General features: G+C 45.5%; 1 protein-coding gene across 1 annotated transcript in view; it reads right to left on the minus strand.

Annotated features, from left to right (window-relative positions):
* Positions 1-19,677, minus strand: part of SGPL1 (sphingosine-1-phosphate lyase 1) — a 109,611-nt gene extending 89,934 nt beyond the window's left edge. The window contains exon 1 of the mRNA XM_044303087.1: positions 19,511-19,677. Within this exon, the coding sequence (XP_044159022.1) occupies positions 19,511-19,522 (12 nt within the window). The 5' untranslated portion in view covers positions 19,523-19,677. The remainder of the gene's footprint in view (positions 1-19,510) is intronic.
* Between the last annotated feature and the right edge of the window lie 97 nt (positions 19,678-19,774).

A 19,774-nucleotide genomic window follows, 5' to 3' on the forward strand; every position in this document is an offset into this window, starting at 1 on the left:
CACAAAACAACCAAACGTGAATCACACTTATCTTTCTGAGCTGGAACAGACAGACAACCTTCCTTCCTAGCTTCGAAGACCACAATGATTAGTATAATCCGCTCAGAGCACTGGGCTGGTGTGCTATTTAAACTAATGACCCCACCCAGTGCACCTGATAAGAGGCGGATCCAGCACGGCTCCAAAACAAACACTAAACTCGTGCTGCTATCCTGGCCGACCTCCGCACATCGTCAGAGTGGGGCTGAGGCGGCGGTCACAGTGACTGGTGGGGCTGAGGCGGCGGTCACAGTGACTGGTGGGGCTGAGGCGGCGGTCACAGTGACTGGTGGGGCTGAGGCGGCGGTCACAGTGACTGGTGGGGCTGAGGCGGCGGTCACAGTGACTGGTGGGGCTGAGGCGGCGGTCACAGTGACTGGTGGGGCTGAGGCGGCGGTCACCGACTGCTGTCACTGTGACTGGTGGCACTGACTGATGGCTGATACGACTGGCACTGACTGGTGGTGCCGAGACCACTGGCGACAACTGGTGGCTAATACTGCTGGCAGCAGCATCTGCTGTGCATATCTGACAGGACTGTAATGGCGGCGCTGAAACTGACACAGCACACAATAATAACGGCATGCTGCTGTGGGCGGTGTGTGGTGCACCCTGTGTTTATTGGCCGGCGCAATTGTGGGTGGCTTTGATAGAACAGCGCGGTTGCTGTGGGTGGTCCATGAGGCCTGAGGTATGCTGTGTTTTTATTGGCCGGTGGCGCACTGACTTGGGCGGTGTGTGGTGTGCTGTGATTCTATTGGACAGCGCACTGCACACTTAAGAAATCGTCAAACGCACAGACACAGCACAGGCACACTTTTTATTAGGTAGGATAGTGATATTATATCATGAAAGTAGGACATTTAACTAGAAGCATGCAAGGGCGATTTCCTCATCGCAAACAACTTATTTTAACACAAGCCAACAACAATGGTGGGTATAGCTCCACAAAAAATGTTAGTGTCTCAATAACTTGTCATATGGCCTTGAGAATCTATTACAGCTTGACAACGATATCTCATGCTGTTCACAAGTCAAATTGTCTGCTGAGGCATGGCACTCTTCTTGAAGGGTGGCCCTTAGGTCATTGGAGTTCTGGGGTACAGAGTTACGAGCCTCTACATGGCGACTGCTGATCCCATAGGTTTTTTATGGGATTCAGGTCTGGAGAAAGTGCAGGCCACTCCATTTGAGGGTACCCCAGTCTCCAGCAGCCGTTCCCTAATGATGTGACTTCGATGAGCTGGCATATTGTTGCCCATGAAGATGAAATTGGGCCTGTTTTGTTAATGCAGAGGCACAATGACTGGATTAATGATGTTATTCAAGTAGTATGGGCTTGTCACTGTACTATTCACAAAGCGTAGGTTAGTTCTGTATTGACTAGGCACCTGCCCACACTGTAACACCACCACCAGAGGCTCATCTGGTGATAACAGTAGCTGATGCATAGTGCTCTCCTTGACTTCAACAATGTTGGCGTCCATAATTTCTTCTCAGCGTGACTCGACTTTTATCAGTAACGCAGACCACGCTGAGGTAAATGGTTTCAAATGGTCTGACATGACACTTAGGTGCCGCTCACCTACCTGAAATGTGCCTGGAGTTGTGTGGTAGTCATCATCCGTTTCTGCCGGGCATTATTCACAATGAAGCGATCATCAGTGTGGGATGTGGCCAAAGGACATCCACTTATATGCCTTTCTGTGACTCTTCTAGTCTCTATGTATCTCTGTTGCAACCTGCTGATTACACTCAAACTCTAAGCTCAGTGGCCACTTCCGTCTGAGAAAATCCTCCCTGAAGCCTCACAATGGCAAGGTACTGTTGATCAATTGTTGGGTGTCTTCTTGGACTCATGATGTCAAAATGTGAACAGCACGATGAGGAGGACTGTTCAAATACCAATTTTAATTGTACCAGGAAACTTATTGGGCGATTCGTGGATCAAACACCTGTTTTGAATTTTGCAGTTAAGCTCCTTGTTAGAGAACAGCAAGTTGTGCAAAATTTCGGAAACATTTAACAGTTGGACATGTGCATTCAAAAGTTTACACAAGGTTACATTAAGTTCACCTGTAAAGGTTTGAGTGCATTTTAGGTTCATCCTGAGATTTCACCCACATCTGATCAGTAGGAGTCACCAGGCACTCAGCCGTTTGAAAAAGAGGCAGTGCTCCATGCTCATTATGCTATGCGTCTTCTCCCTTGTAGCGGCGGCATAGTATAATTACAAGTACTCGCTCCATTCAAGTGGAGGGAGCAAGTGCTCGTCATTACACTGCACTTCCGAGATGATTGGCATTGTAATGAAGAGGAAGTAGGTTCCCATGCCTGTCCTAAGGATAGGGCATCAATATAAAATGCTTGCACAACTGCTTTAAACCTAAGGCCCCGTTCACACGGGCGTTGCAGAAAAGGTCCGGATGTGTTGCGGGAAGCTCGCCCAAGTGCGCACTTAATTTAAGTCACTTTTGTCTGCGATTGCGTTGTTCAGTTTTTTCTCGCGAGTGCAAAGCGTTTTAATGCGTTTTGCACGTGCGTGATAAAAAACTGAATGTGGTACCCAGACCCGAACCCGGACTTCTTCACTCAAGTTTGTGTTTGGTGTGCTATAGATTTTATTATTTTTCATTATATCATGGTTATAATGGAAAATAATAGCATTCTTTAATACAGAATGCTAAGTAAAATGTCCCTTGAGGGTTAAAAAATAATTTTAAAAATTACTCACCTAATCCACTTGATCGCGCAGCTGTTAGTCTTTCTTCCTCTTGCTGCACCTGCGATGACGTCCCTATTTAATATTATCTCCTTAGCAACCATCTGTGAAAATCGCATAGCATCGCACTTGCTTGCGATTTTCACGCAGCCCCATTTACTTCTATGGGGTCTGCGTTGAATGAAAAAAAAAAAAAATGCCGAATATGGAACATGCTGAGATTTTCACGCAAAGCATTAGTGATGCGTAAAAAACCATCGCTCATGTACACAGCCCTATTGAAATGAATGGGTCAGGATTCAGTGCGGGTGCAATGCGTTCACGTCACGCATTGCACCCGCACGGAAAACTCACCTGTGTGAAAGGGACCTAACACTTTTGTCAAGAAAAGTTCCTCCAGTTTTCCTACTCTACCCTACTACTGAAATGAGATTGCAAATTTTTAAAAACTGAATGGTGTGAAAAGGATGAAAATCGCAAACATTTTGTGCAAGTGAGCCCAAAAAGCTACAAAAGCCCCAATTGGCAACTTCTGGAGTGAAGGCATGATAAATCCAAATGTGCCAGCTACATGAATTCACTGAATAAAAACTTTTGACAAAACTACCCGATATGTGCTTAGCAATGCTGATTAGTAGCTCAAAGGTCCATGAAGAACTAGCACCAAAGTGTAAAGTCCAGATATGGGAGCGATATCCTTATTTTATCAGCACCTTTATACGGAGTTTCAGAAGAAGCAACTTTCAGATGTCTTATCTTTATGGAATTCGGTCACAAAGCTTATGGTGGCATAAAAGAACAGACCATGTCAGCAGAATTTGTGAACCTACTCTGAATGGTACTTAGACTTCCCCTCATCAGTTATTACACACCTAAAGACAAACCTGAGCTAGCCAGATGTCTGCCATCATTTGGCAAAAATTTCAACATATGATTATGACGAGGGGCAAATTGGCCACTGATCCTAAAGGACCCATTACACTGCTCAATGTTCGGACATTGCGAGTGTCTTACATAGGCCGATGTAAACTCAATGTGAGAAGAGTGGTTGCTACTGCTGTCATTCCACCCTCATTCACTTCTATGCATTATCTAGGGATGCGCTGCCGATAATCAGGCATCTTTCATCCTGATCAAAGAAGCCCATCAGCCGATGAACGAACTTGGCGGATCAGATGCATGATTATACGCGCCAATTCAAGTGCTTGTATAAATACTTGTTCCCGATAATTGGCTCAAAATCATGCAGTCTTAACAGGGCCTAAAACAGTTATGGCGAACCTTTTACAGACCGAATGCCCAAACTGCCAACATGGCAAGTTAACCTGAATACTACAGTCTAATATAGTATATCTTCCATGTACTTTATCATATAGCTATAATAGCCTGCCTATATTCAGTGCGCTACAGGAAAAGTCTAAGGCATATTGGTACACCATAGACTTATTCCAGGGGGTGGGTGCGCACAGAGAGGGCTCCGAGTACCACCTTTGGCACCCGTGCCATAGGTTGGCCACCACTGGCCTAAAAGAATCACAAATTTTTCACTCACTTCTATGGGTCCGCAAAAAATAAAATGGACAGCACACGGTAGATGTGGACCAGTCATGTTAGGGCTTCATCAGGTCGCCCCTGATACACTGAGCATTCTGGGCGTTCATGACGCTGAAGAGCCATTACACCATATGGCATTATTAGTATTGTTCCTCATCCATATATACAATTGTAATAACAGGTACAGTCTACGCACAAGCCACAAGCTCTGCCCGATAACATGACAGAACAGAATTCCTCCCATTGTATAAAGAGTATACTACTATGTATGTGTAACGCTCCATATGTCACTATAGGGGTGTATATACAATTCTGGTGCTCTGCATCTCACCTTAGGGCTCGATATACAGTTATTTATAAAGAGGTTTTCTGAGACTTTAGAACTGATGACCTATCCCCTGAATAGGTCATCAGTATTTGATCGTAGGGATCTGACTCCCGCCAATCAGCTGTTTGAGAAGGCACCGGCGCTCCTGCGACAGCGCCACAGCCTTCTCCCATTTTCCCTATACGCCAATGACGACACATTCATCGTTTACATGGCCTAGTCGCAGCTCAGCCCCATCAATGTGAATGGGGATGAGCGCAATACCAGGCATATCCACTATACAATGTACAGCGCTGTGCCTGGTAAGCCAGGAGAAGGCCAGGGCACTCACAGGAGCGCCAGTGCCTTCTAAAACAGCTGATCGGAGGGGTGCGGGTGTCAGACTCCCACGATCAGATACTGATTACCTATCCAGAGGATAGATCAATCTTAAAAAGCCCCTTCCCCTTAACTGCTTCAGTTAATGATATAGGACACAGTTAGTTAGTTCAAGAACTGTATTGATATAATGGATAATAACATAACATAAACATACCATAATATATCCCACAATAACTAACATAACTTGGGTAGGGAATACAATGCAGTTGTGGAGGCTATTGGAAAATCCAATTAACGGTAAGAATAATTGTCTCTTTTCCCCGGCGCCTCCACAACGGCACTCCAGGAGGATTAATAGAGAAAACAAAACACTAGGGTGGGAGTACTGCAGATAAGACTTTTCTGCCATATGATAAATCAAGATTTTGCTCTACTGAGTCAGAGGCATTCTCTGCCCAGGAGGAAGAGACAGCTCTGGTAGAGTGTGCTTTGATCTATTTAGGAGGAGTCAAGCTTTTTTGGAGGTACAGAACTCAATGGTGCTTCGGATCCATCTGGCTATGGTACTTTTGCTTGCCGCCGACCCCTTATGCTGGCCTTGATACTGGAGAAGGAGATGGTCCGATCTTCTGAATACTTTTGAGACCTCCAGGTAAATTAACAGGCATCTTCTGACATCCAAATTATGGTATCTCCTTTCTAACTCAGAAGTGACACCTCCTGTTGGCGATGGGATTTTGAGGCCACCTTAGGTAGGAACATTGGGGTGTGTTTAAGGATAATACTGTCTTCCAACACTGTGAGATAGGGTGCTCTGCAGAAGAAGGCATGGATCTCCCCTACTCTTCTAGCTGATGTTATTGCTAGTAAAAGGTGGTTTTTAGAGTCAGGAGTTTAAGTGAGATCTCCTGCAAAGGTTTAAAAAGTGCGTCCATTAATACTTCTAATACTAGATTCAGGTCTCAAGGAGGAATGGTAGAATGGACAAGTGGGCATCTTCTGAATGCTCCTTTTATGAACCACTTTATCAACGGCAAGTCTGCCAGCTTTACTTCGAGAAAACTACACAATGTAGAGTTTTGCACTTTTAGGGTATTTGGCCCGAGACCCTTGTCAATACCTGCCTGCAGAAAGTCCAGTATGAGTGGAATACTGGGATCCTGGCTGCAGTACAGTCTGTCTCCTGCAAACTCCAGAAATGCCTTCCATGTTCTCCGTTAGATCCAGGAGGTAGTGTCTTTTTTACTACAAAGCAGAGTGGATATTACAGATTCTGAAAAGACAAAGGGGCCTAAGTGGACCCATTCACTCTCCAGGCTTTTAAATGTAGTCTCGCTACATTTGGATGGAACACCGGACCCTGACATAGTCCTGGATATGATGGGAGAGACCAGAATTTACCTGCCGACAGACTGTAGAGGAGGGGAAACCAGGATCTTTTCAACCAAAAGGGTGCAATCAGTATTAACTGTGCCTCTTCCTCCATTGCCTTTACTAATACCTTTTGGAATCATACTGTAAGGGGGGAAAGGCATACAGGAGATCCTTTGGCCACGGATATGACAGGGCATCCACCATTAGTGGCTGATCCCTGCTGGAGAGGGAACCGAATAAATAGAGTTGTTTGTTCGTCTGATTTGCGAAGAGATCCACCTTTGGTAACCCCCATCTGAGAGATATCTGTCTGAACATGTTGGGATCCAATGACCACTCTTCAACTCTTAAATCTTCTCTGCTGAGATAATCCGCTACTCTGTTTTCCTCGCCCTTTAGATGGACAGCTACCAGGGATTTAATATTTTTCTCTGCCCAACCGAAAATCTTCCCTGACAGTTGTTGTAGTTCTCTGCTTCTTGTACCCCCCTGCCGGTTTAAGTAGGCTACTATGGTAGAGTTGTCGGACAATATCTTTATGTGATAGGATTTTACATGCGGATGAAGACACATAAGTATCTTCAAGACTGCCGACAGCTCTCATGTTCGAAGAGACAGCAGACATTCCTGGGCTCCAGGTGCCCTGGACTACCTGATTTCCTGTGTGAGGTCCCCATCCTCGGCTGCTGGAGTCTGTTGTTATGATGATCTGATCTGCCGGTCGCACAAAATACTCCTCTTCGGAGATTTTTCTTTATCTTCACTTTTTCTGGAATTTTCACTCTCCTGTTTAAAGAATTCTGATTCCCATCCCAGGATTCCAGAAGGATTCTCTGCAGTGTCCTTGTATGATGCTGGGCCCATCGGACTGCGGGAATAGAGGATGTTAGATGTCCCAACAGTCTCATGATATCCCTAATGGCCACTCTTCTGCATTCGCAGAATTGGGAGATTTTTTTTTTACTTATTACCTTCTGCTTTTCTGGAGGTAAAAAGGACATAAGGTTGTGTGAATCTAGCAGGATTCCTAAGAATTTCTTGTGCTGACTGGGAACCAGGTCTGATTTTTGGGTATTTATTAGCCAGCCTAATTTGACTAGCTTTTTTTGCGCCGTCTTCAGATGCCCCTGAAGAGATGAACCTGCTATTTAAAAGGTAGTCTAAATATGGGACCACTATTATTCCTTGAAGATGTAAATATCGTGTCACTTCGGCCATAATTTAAAAAAAAATATTCTTGGGGCTGATGACAGCCCGAAAGAGTGCCTGGAACTGAAAATGGTACTCCTGACCTCCAAGAAGTATTGCAATTCTGAGATACCTTTTGTATGCTCTGTGTATGGGAACGTGGTAATATGTGTCCGAGAGCTCTATAGTTACCATGTAACTGTTGCGAGATAGGAGATTCACCGTAGATCTGATAGATTCCATTTGGAATCTTTTGTAGGTCATGTATTTGTTTAGTTTCCTTAAATTGATTATTAGTCTGAAGGACTTGTTTGGTTTTTGAATAAAGGAATATGGGAGGAAAAAAAAAAAATATATATATATAAAAACTCGCCCTTTCTGGTATCTCGGGACTGGAACAATTACGCCTTTTTTTTTTTTTAGGAGAGATAATATTTCTAAGGCTTGCTGTTTTTCTGATCTTTTTAATGGCCTGTTGACGGTAAAAAAAATCCAGTGGAGGCGTGTCGAACTCTAGCTTTTACCCCATGCATATGGTATTTATAACCCATGGGGAGGATGAAATTTCTTCCCAGGCCATAGAGAAGATTTTTAACCTTCCACCTACTTTAAGCCTGGCGTCATTGGCCAGGTTTTGAAGTGGGTTCAGGGTTGAATAGAAAACCCTTCCCCTCTTCCTCTGGAGGATTGTCTTTCCTTTTTTGGTCTGGTTTAGCTTTCCTTTGATTTCAAAAGGATCGGCGGTGCTGATAGAATTTTGACTCCGAAGGGAATCCTTTTTTCTTGTCTGATGCTTTAGCCAAGATGTCTTCAAGGACTGACCTGAATAGCCTATCCCCCTGACACGGAATAGAGCATAGCCGACTTTTTGAACTGGCATCACCAGATCAAGATCTGAGCCATATAGCTCTTGTGGAATTGGAGAGGGCTGAGGATCTGACGGAGAGTTTCACCAGGTCTGCGGATGCATCTGACAAGAAGTTACAAGCCTGCTTTAAGATGGGTATTGAGGCCAGGATCTCTTCCTTCAACGTCCCTGCCTCCAAGTGTTCTTCAAGCCGTGTTAACCAGACTGACAGGGATCTTGAGATACAGGTGGCAGTTATGCTGGGTCTTAGCATGGCTGTGTTTGTTTCCCATGCACGTTTTAAAAGACCCTCGCATTTCTTATCCATAGGATCTTTTAAAAGGCCCATGTCTTCAAAAGGGAGAGAAGTTTTCTTAGATATGTGGACGACATGCGCATCAATCTTAGGAGTTTTTTTCCACAGTACTGAGTCCTCCTCAGTGAATGGATAATTCCTCTTAAAGGAAGTAGGAATTACATTAATTTTCTCCGGATCTTTCCATTCTTTATTAAACAACATTTTACTGTTATTATGTACGGGAAATACCTTCCTTTTTTTCTCTCCCAGCCCCTGGAACATCCTGTCCTGGATGGACTGAGGCTCTTTAACTTCCTCTATTTTCATCATAGCCCTGATGGTCTTTAATAACTTTTCTGTATCCTCTGGGCTACAAAGGGGCTTCCCCGATTCATCATCGGAGGATTCAGATTCTCCGAGTGATAATACCTCTCCCTCTTCAGAGTCTGGCTCCAACTGAAGGTCCGACATCTGAGATCTTTGTGAGGTAGAGGGCTGAGGAGAACACGGCGGTAGCCTTGTATCAATCGCTGATTTAACCTCTTCCTTAAATCATGCTTCTGATTGATTCAAGGAAAGGGGGTGACTCCTCAGAAACTGTGTCCGTGCATCTTGGACATAAAGCTCTCTTTGTTTTGGAGGGTAGGGATTTTCTACATATTGCACATTTTGTCAGAGTTAATGAATCGTCAGCAGATCTTTTGGTGCTGTTGCCCCTGCCCTGTAAGGTATTAAGAACTTTTTAGTGCTCTAACTATGGTGACTCCTTTTTAAAACACCAGCACTGCACCAGTGAGGGATATAATAATGTGCCCCCCCCCCCCCCCATTCAGCAGGGTCAGTAGTCAGACAGGAAGGAGGCTTACCGGGCTCTGGGCAACAGGATCCACAGGCTTGCTGGACTCAGGAGCTTCCTGGGGAGCCGACATGCCAGGCACTCAGCGATGCTAGAACGCCGAACTCCCTGCTCCCGGCCTCATATCCGCCAGTTCTCTAATGTCACCCGCCACCGGAAGTGACCCCAAGGACTGGCATGCGCGCGATCCCTCGTTCCCGCGATGCGTGAGCAGGAGAACGAAAGCCCGGAGCTGCTTTCATGGAAGGACTTATGCCGAAGGAACGGGAACAGGGAATGATCCCTCCCGGATGGGGCAACATTATTTAGGCAGTGCGATCCTTGAACCCCTGACATGGCAGGAGCGGCTTCCATGCGATCCTGAGGACAGGAAACAAACTGAAGCAGGTAATGGGAGGGGGCATTTTAAGACTGAGCTTCTACGTTGTTTCCTGTCCTGGGGAGGCTGGGACACCCTCCTGGAGTGCCGTTGTGGAGGCGCCAGGATTTTTTATATATATTTCATATATATTCACTGGGATCCACATGACTAGGACAGGCCTGTATTAGGGATCGACCGATTATCAGATTTACCGATATTATCGGCCGATATTCAGGATTTTGAACGTTATCGGTATCGGCATTTATTTTGCCGATATTCCGATAACGTCCTGGGAACACAGATCGCGCTGCTGTCAGCGCTCTCCGTGCTCCCTCAGCAGCAGCACAGGGGAGAAGGAGCAGTGTCTCCTCCCCCTGTGCTGCTGCTGCCGCTCCAGCCAATGGGAGGACAGGGGACAAGAGGAGGGGAGGAGCTATGGCCACTGCGCCACCAATGAAGCTTAATCTCTAATTTATTCATATACAGGAGGCGGGAGCTGGCTGCAGGATCACATAGCCGGCTCCCGGCCTCTATGAGCTGTAGCTGCGATCTGCGGTAGTTAACTCCTCAGGTGCCGCGGATCGCAGCTACAGCTCATAGAGGTCGGGAGCCGGCTATGTGATCCTGCAGCCAGCTCCCGCCTCCTGTATATGAATAAATTAGAGATTAAGCTTCATTGGTGGCGCAGTGCGCCCCCCCAAGCCCCCCAGTATCAGACATTGGTGGCGCAGTGCGCCCCCCCTCCCCCCCAATATTAGGCATTGGTGGCGCAGTGCGCCTCCCCCCCCAAGCATTAAGCATTGGTGGCGCAGTGCGCCCCCCCTCCCCCCCAGTATTAAGCAGTGGTGCGCTCCCCCCCCCCACCCCAGTCGCAGTGCACCCCCCCACAGGATCCCCTCTCCCCTGCTCCTCCGATCGGAGCCCCAGCAGTGTAATGCTGGGGCTCCGATCGGTTACCATGGCAGCCAGGACGCTATTGAAGCCCTGGCTGTCATGGTAAGCTCCATGCTGCTGTGTGCACAAAGCACACAGCAGCAGGGACAGTGTGAGCTCCTATTCACCCTGATAGATCTCTATCAGGGTGAATAGGACAAGGGTTCTAGTCCCTAAGGGGGCTAAAAGTTAGTTTAAAAAAAAAAAAAAGTAATAAAAATAAAAACACCAAAATATTAAATATAAATGAAAAAAAGATTTACAAAAAAAATAAAAATACACATTAACAATAAACATTAATTTTCAGCAGATTTGTGGGAATTTTAATTTTTTTTCAAAAATGAAAATTCCCAGAATATCGGTATAAATTATCGGCTATCGGCCTGAAAGTTCACAAATTATCGGTATCGGCCCTAAAAAATCAATATCGGTCGATCCCTAGCCTGTATATCAAATAATCATGCTCCATTTGACAACCTCATCTATGATGTTCTTCAGGGGCTAAAGTATTGAAGAGATATACAGGGGAAATGCATCCTAACAATATACAAACACCAGTGCTGGTACAATAAAAGTAAATTGCTAAGACAGTATAGTAATGATGGCAATCTAGACCATGCACAGCAGCTAGATATAGACCCATTAACAAGACCATGAATATGTTAGGGTACGACCACACGTGAAAGGGCTACAGCGGGCTCTAATTAAATGAACAAAGACCACACCGTTTAGTGGATCTGTATTGTTAATGGCCACAAGGTATTGAAGGTGCCGCAAGGTCATTAATTGTACAGACCCACTGAACAGTGAAGTCTCAGGTCTTTGAACTTAGCATGGCCATTACATCCATGACATGATCGCGTGGTGTGGTCGTATCCTAAGTGATACTCATCTGTAAAGAGGTCAGCTGGTAGCAGCGTCTCTGTAGGTCCGGTGATTATAGGAACCATGGTAGAAATGATGTGTAGACCAAACAAGGCCACGTGAGGTTTTGTAGACTTTTCATACAGGAGGCCTATTGACTACTGTGCTGGTGGATTTGTTATTATACGTATTACTAAGCCGCAGGACCAGTTCAGAATGAATTATTAAAGGATAGTAGTGTGATGAATGTATGTCAATGAGATCGTCGCCATCACCGCCTCCATTTTACAATAACATGTCATCATCATGGTACTCTAATCATGCAATTATTATACCAACAGCAAAAATAAAAATATCTGAGGCAACAATCTGCTTACCAGACCAGATGTAGAGCAGAAAAACCTGTTTGGTTACTCCACGTATAATGGGAACGAGGTTGCTTAACCTCTTAATGACACAGGGCGTACGATCGGAACTGGGTGCCTGCTGAAATCAATCAGCAGGCACCCTGTGACAATGCCGAGGGTGGGGGGGTCCCGTATCGGTGATCGCTGCAAACCGCAGGTCAATTCAGACCTGTGGTTTGCAGCGCTTTCGGAAGTTTCTGATCAGACCGCGGGGATCAGAAACTTCAAAATGACCTAAATTTTAATTTTTTAACCCCCCCCCCCCAGGTGCAGGCGATTGGGCGGACGCCCGATCATCCCGCCCGCCACCTCTGATTTCCAGGATGGCCGAGTGGTTGTCAAGCAGAGTGTCAGCACATTGCTGACACACTGCTTGAAACGGCTGACATCTGTGTTATGATCTCAGCCGTTTAACCCCTTCAATGCCGCGGTCCGTAGGGACCGCTGTATGGAAGGCGTTAACAGGGAGGGAGCTCCCTCCCTCTCCCATTGGGGGCTGCTGTGCCTTTTCAGCCCTCGATTCTTGACGGGATCCAAGGGGCCCCCCTCCCTTCTCACCACTCGCTGCTCTGTTGTGGTAGCGAGTGATGGTTACCATTGCAACCGGATTTCACAGGATTCCTGCTGTCCATGGTGCTGATCAGACTTCTGCTAAAGGCAGAAGTCTGATCAGACTTTGCAAAGTGAGGGGTTAATTGCGAGGATCACAGCGTCCTCTCAGAGGTCGGGTGCCGGTAATGCAAGTCACAGAATTCCTTCCCCCACGCCGAACTGCTGAGAGCGCCGCCACAAGTGGCCAGCAGGTATCGGCAGTGGTATCGGGGACATTTGCACGAGTACAAGTACTCTGCAAATGTCCAGTATCGGTCCCAATACAGATACCGGTATCGGGACATCCCTAAAAACAACCAATCATGGGGATTTTTGGGTGTTCACAGGCCCGGTGCTCTTTCAGAACTCAGAAGGACCCATTTGGCTATTATAAGCAATTTATAGCATTCCCTGTGTTAGTGTGTATAAAGAGATAGCTATTACTTACTGATAAGGAGGATTCTGTGTACAACTGAAGTCAGAAAAAGCAGATACTTAAGGGTGCCTGCACACATTGCAGATTACACGCATTTTTCCACAGCATAAGGGCTCATTCAGACGGCAGTTTGAATGAGTCCGCATCCGTTTTGTAATTTTACGGAACGGGTGCGGACCCATTCATTTCAATGGGGCTGCAAAAGCTGCGGACAGCACACCATGTGCTGTCTGCATCCGTGGTTCTGTTCCACGGCTCAGCAGAAAAGATAGAAAATGTCCTATTCTTGTCCGCAATAGGCATTTTCTATTATTGTTGCGGCTATGTGCGGTACGCAAATTGCAGAATGCACACGGCCAGTAGCAGTGTTTTGCGGATCCGCAAAGTACTACGGCCGTCTGAATTGGCCCTGATACAGTACCGCCAAAGTGAAGAAGATCAGTCAAATCTTATGTACACTTTGCGTTTTTTCTGTGCAGAAATAGACCCACTGGCATGTCAACTGTTTGAGCATTTTTTGTGCGAAATTGCGGTTTTTGCTGTGAATTTGGTGTGGAATGTAGAGAAATCTGCACAAAAATCCCTGTGGATATTGTTTCCAAAACCGCATCTGTATACAGGTAGCCTAAATGTATACATTACAAAGTATTCTCACAAAACTATAAATGAATCTGCTCAGCTCCTCCTGCTCTATAAGGGAGGAGTATAAAATGCATTCAGTGAAACTTGTTTTGTCTGCAACTGCATTCACGTTTCAGTTTTTTCTCACGTAGAAGCTATCAGTTTAGATGCATTTTTCACGCATGTGAAAAAAAAGTTAGAATTCCAAACATCTCTTAGCAACCATCAGTGAAAAACGCTTTGCATGCGTTTTTCACGGAAGCCCCATTCACTTTTAGGCTAGGTCTACATGACGACATGCGTCGTGCGACACATAGGACACAACTACACTGCAACAGGTGTCGCATGAAATTTTGTTGCACCAATGTATGAGGGCCGCAGAGTCTCTATCACCTCCTTCCAGGATTTGGATCCAGCATACGATCTCTTGGGGATTAACCCTCTTGACATCCAGAACTGGGACCCTGTCCAGGACTTAACTACCCTCCCAGACTTACCTCAAGCTGAACCATGGGAAAAAACAGCGTACCCCAAAACCACAGAGGAACAGAAGATGAAACCTGGGACCATCCCCAGACACCTTCCTATGGGGATGTAACTTGCTTATATGGTTGCACTTGTCCTCTCTCAGTACAGTGTTTTAATATACTGTCAACCATTCTACTCTCATAAGCTCTATATCACTTTCCTAACATCCATCTTCCACTATACTAATATTCCTCATTAATGGCCTCCACTGGCCAATACTTCTTCTCTATTGACCTGATCCCCAATTCTGATCTAGGGTGAACTAAACAAGAACATCGTTCTTTTCCCCCATATATTAATCGTCCTACTTTTCATACTATGACGAAAATGTATTTACCTGTTAGCAATGGCATGTGCATTACTCTATGCTTTTTTATTTCTTGTTCATCTTTGTTTCAGTAGGTATAATTGTGAACAAACTGGTACTGAACATATTAGATGGGACTCCAGTACAGGGAGGTCGGCTACACTCTTGGAGGCTGAGTATTTATTTTTATTTTAAGAGATCCACACCATTTATTAATTTATAGCTTAAAGAGGACCTTTTATTACAATAAAAAAATCTAAACTAAGTATAGTTTAAATCTAAACTAAGTATAGCATAAAATGTCCTTTGCAGATGACTTATTGATAAGGACAAAAAAAAAAAAAAACAACGACCTCGCTGCCTCTTATATATAAACTATTGGAACAATTTAGCCCTATATCCAATTTCAAGATAAACATGAAAAAAAATCTCAAAACCCAAGTGTAGGGCTGTGCCCCTCATTAAAAATTACCTTAAAAGTTAACTCTCCCTATAATTGGGATACTCCATATATCACGTACTTAGGGATACAAATTGGTCCAAATCCAAGCAATATCTTCAAGCTTAATTATAGCCCACTACTTCGCTGACCCAACTAGATCTCCTGACATTATCATGGTTTGGATGTAAAAACTTTGCTAATCATCCCTAGACTTAACTATCTACAACAGGTATTACCCATTCCTATACCAAAAGGATTTCTTCACAACTCTCACAAGGCAGATATGCAGATTTATATGGAAACAGAAAGGTCCAAGGATAGCCATATCAACCCTTCAGAGACCAAGAGCCGTGGGTGGTATGGGTTTACCTAACACTTTGCTATATAACAGGGCTATTCATCAGTCAAGAGCCTTGGACTGGTTTCGTGGACCAGTACATACATCTTGAGGTGAGATGGAATCCTTGAACTTACAGTCATCCTTTAGAATACTACTTATAGGTGACACTAAAAAATGCCCCTAACAATACAAGACCTAATCCGGTAGTTAAAACCACACTTGATGTGTGGAAATGGTTCCAAAATTCAGTATGGGGTTTTCCACTTCCCTCCCCACTCATTCAGGTTAGGGATTTGATAGCATTAGCCCCAGTGGAATTAAGACAAAGTCTTCCACCTTTGCTGAGAATGTCCCAACTCCCCAGTCTATCCTTCTTCAAAGATGAAGGAGAACTAATAAATAGAGAGGACATTGCTTCTTTACTACCTCTTTCCAATACGTTTCCTTCCCTGGCCTCTTTTCTTCTTTTGTATGTATCCAAACACATCCTTCACCAGGCTCTGCTTAGACCTATTACATGGTTTGAGGGATGGATATGTAGTCATACCCCTCAAAATAAACTAATCTCGCAACTATACAAAAAACTTAATAATCCCATTCCTATGCCAAAACCAGCCTTCATTGGTCTCTGGGAGAGAGATCTTAAGACATCCCTGTCTCTATCTGAACAGTCCAAACTTCTCATGCTTCCACATACTTCTTCACGGTGTGTACTCATCCAGGAGAATGGATATAAAATTCTCACGAGATGGTACAAAACACCAGATATCACATATAGATATAGTAGCTCAAACTCAGACATTTGTTGGAGGTGTGGAAGGGAAAAGGGCCCTTTCTTTCATATATGGTGGTCCTGCCCCCCCATCCTAAGCTGGTGGCAAGATGTGTTCAGGAAAAGTAACAAAATACGCAACACGTCTATCCACCCCTCCCCTCAAATAGCTCTTTTGGGCCTGCCTCCCTCTAACATCATTTCCAATATCCCGCCCTTGTTTCCTAATCTCCTCATGGCAGCTCACCTTCTTATACCATGCTTTTGGTTAAAAGCAGAACTTCCCTCACATGATCTTTGGATAGGGAAGATAGATTCAATATATAGATTTGAGGAAATAGGCTCGCACAGAGGCTTTACTCCTAGTAACACGCCATTTAACCAGACTAACAATATTTTTTTCTATGCCATTACTGTCATTCGCTTAGATTGATATGCATATGTAGTTGATCATACCATCTATTCAACTTAAAGGGAAGCTGTCACCGCCAACAAACATCCCAAGCCGCCAGCAGCGTGTTTGTAACGATCACTTTCTTCCTGCAGGTAGATGAAGCAGAAGCTGTAAAAACGTTCTTTTATCCTCTGCGGCGCTCTTCTCTACTCAGGCTTGAAGTCACGTAGGCAGAGGCCTCCTTGCTACAAGTCACGGTAACCACGCCCCCTTCCCTGCCCCTTCGCTGTGACTGACAGCCGGCAGTTCGGCAAAGCCAGCCAAACGGTCGTGCATAAGCGCTGTCAGTCACGAGGGGCGGGGAAGGGGGCGTGGTTACCGTGACTTCAAGCCTGACTAGAGAAGCGCGCCGGCAGGGGATAAAGAACGTTTTTACCGCCTTTGCTTCATCTGCCTGCCGGAAGAAAGTGAGCGTTACAAACAGGCTGCTGGCGGCTTGGGATGTTTGTTGGAGTTGACAGGTTCCCTTTAATATGTCAATTACAGTATACCTACTCCGTGGTTTTGTACTTATCTCACGTACAGTTTAGGCTACTTGCACACTTGCGTTCGGAGCGGATCTGTCTAGTGTCTGCACAGACGGATCCGCTCCTATAATGCAGACGATGGGATCCGTTCAGAACAGATCCGTCTGCATTATATTTCAGAAAAAAATCTAAGTCTAAAAGTTAGTCAGACGGATCCGTCCAGACTTTACATTGAAAGTCAATGGGATCCGTTTGAAATTGCACCATATTGTGTCAATGTCAAACGGATCCGTCCCCACTGACTTACACTGTAAGTCTGGACGGATCCGTTTGCCTCCGCACGGCCAGGCGGACACCAAAACGCTGCAAGCTGCGATCAGGTGTCCGCCTGCTGAGCGGAGCGGAGGCCAAACGCTGCCAGACTGATGCATTCTGAGCGGATCCGCATCCACTCAGAATGCATTAGGGCTGGACGGATCCGTTCGGGGCCGCTTGTGAGAGCCTTCAAACGGAGCTCACAAGCGGAGCCCCGAACGCAAGTGTGAAAGTAGCCTTAGTGTTGCTGATACTGTACGATATGCTTACAATTATATGTATCTCACCATTTATTCTCAATAAAGTATAAAAAATAAAATACTGCATGGTGTAGAAAATTGAAAGCTTGGCGAACAGAGGCCCACATTGGAGCCTATAGGTCTGGTTACGGTATGTGCCGGGAGTTTCCAGGACATATGGTAAATGCACACTAAAGGGCAAGGTGAATACACCCTTAGGCCCCTTTCACACGGGTGAGAGTTCCACGCTGGTGCAATGCGTGAGGTGAACGCATTGCACCCGCACTGAATCCGGACCCATTCATTTCAATGGGGCTGTGCACATGAGCAGTGATTTACACACATCACTTGTGCGTTGCGTGAAAATCGCAGCATGTTCTATATTGTGCATTTTTGACGCAACGCAGGCCCCATAGAAGTGAATGGGGTTTGCGTGAAAATTGCATCGCATCAGCAAGCAAGTGCGGATGCGGTGCGATTTTCACGTATGGTTGCTAAGGAGAAGATGTTTACTAAATAGTGATGAGCAATCCCGGACCCCATTAAAGTAAGTTTACTGGATTATTTTCCCTTCTAACATGGTTAGAAGGGAAAATAATAGCATTCTTAATACAGAATGCTTAGTAAAATGTCCATTGAGGGGTTAAAAAATCCTTCCATCTTCATTCAGCAGGACCTGCGCGGACATCACCACGTGGTCAGCGCGATGACGTCAGTGAAGGCCCTTTTGCAGGTCCTTCAAGAAGAACAAAGAAAAGGATCCTGGCTGCTCGATCAAGTGGATGAGGTGAGTTATGTTTGTATTATTTTTTAACCCTCAATTGACATAATACTTAGTATTTTGTATTAGGAATTCTATTATTTTCCCTTATAACCATGTTAGAAGGACAATAATAAAATCTACACAACACCTAACCCAAACCTGAACTTCTGTGAAGAAGTCCGGGTTCGGGTCTGGGTACCACATTCAGTTTTTTATCACACGCATGCAAAAGGCATTAAAACGCGTTTTACCCGCGCGACAAAAACTGAACGAAGGCCAAACTGAATGACTTTGCCTGCGAACTTGCTCAGTTTTCACTGAACGCAGACGCACCGCATCCGGACCTAATCCAGACACGCTCATCTGCAAGGGGCCTTCTGTCTCTTTCACACGAGAGAGTTTTCCGCGCGGGTGCAATGTGTGACATGAACGCATATAGCACCCGCACTGAATACTGACCCATTCGTTGCAATGGGTCTGTGTACATAAGCAATTTTTTATTTTTTCACGCATCAGTTCTGCGTTTTTCACGCAGCCCTGGCCCCATAGAAGTGAAAGGGGATTCAGTGAAACACGCATTACATCCGGAAGCAAGTGGGGGTGCGATACGTTTTTCACTGATGGTTGTTAAGAGATGTTCTTTGTAAACCTTTGTGGGAAAAGCTGAACTCAAACGCAGACAAAACTTGCTTGCAAAATGGTGTGAGTCTCACTTAACACATCTGGACCAGTTCCGTCTTAACGCTCATGTGAAAGAGGCCTTAGTCATTGGGGTCCGCGGGGGATCACTAGTGTCCATCACGTGATGGATCTATATTGCCGGTATACTGAGGTCACAGGTAGCACTTCTACAGAGTTTAATAAGGCGCCGAATACAAGAAAACAAAGACAATGGAGAGCAGCCTCAAGACTACTGCCCTGAGCCTCCCCAGCTTAGGCACTACAACTCCCAGCAAGACTGCCAAGCAGCTATGGGACTTGCAGAAAGTTCCCTGAATACCTGCCACTTATAATTGTATTGTGTGATCCCTTTACGGCTCCCCAGATACTGAAACTACAACTCCCAGCATGCCCGGCGCTATTTACAGCAGCAGGGGAATCACAGATCACTGCTTCTCTCCACTTGCGGGAAAGTTTCCTCACCTGGAAGTCCATGTCGGGAACGTCAGTTAGGACGATGACCTCTGTCTAGGGACTGGAGATAAGAGGGAAGCAGCTGATATTGGGTCTTCCTATCTCCGGCGGCGGCCTGCTCTCCTCCCCTGATTTAAAGCTCTGCTACTCATTGCCTGTCGGCTCTGCCAGCTCCTCCTGCCTCCCTCACTTACTCCTCCTTCACAGCCGGCCGGAAATGGCGTGTAGCCTTGCCTCACGCTTGGAAACGACGCCATCGCACATAGCAACGGC

The sequence above is a fragment of the Bufo gargarizans genome, chromosome 8 (genome assembly GCF_014858855.1).
Source record: "Bufo gargarizans isolate SCDJY-AF-19 chromosome 8, ASM1485885v1, whole genome shotgun sequence".
NCBI lineage: Eukaryota > Metazoa > Chordata > Amphibia > Anura > Bufonidae > Bufo > Bufo gargarizans.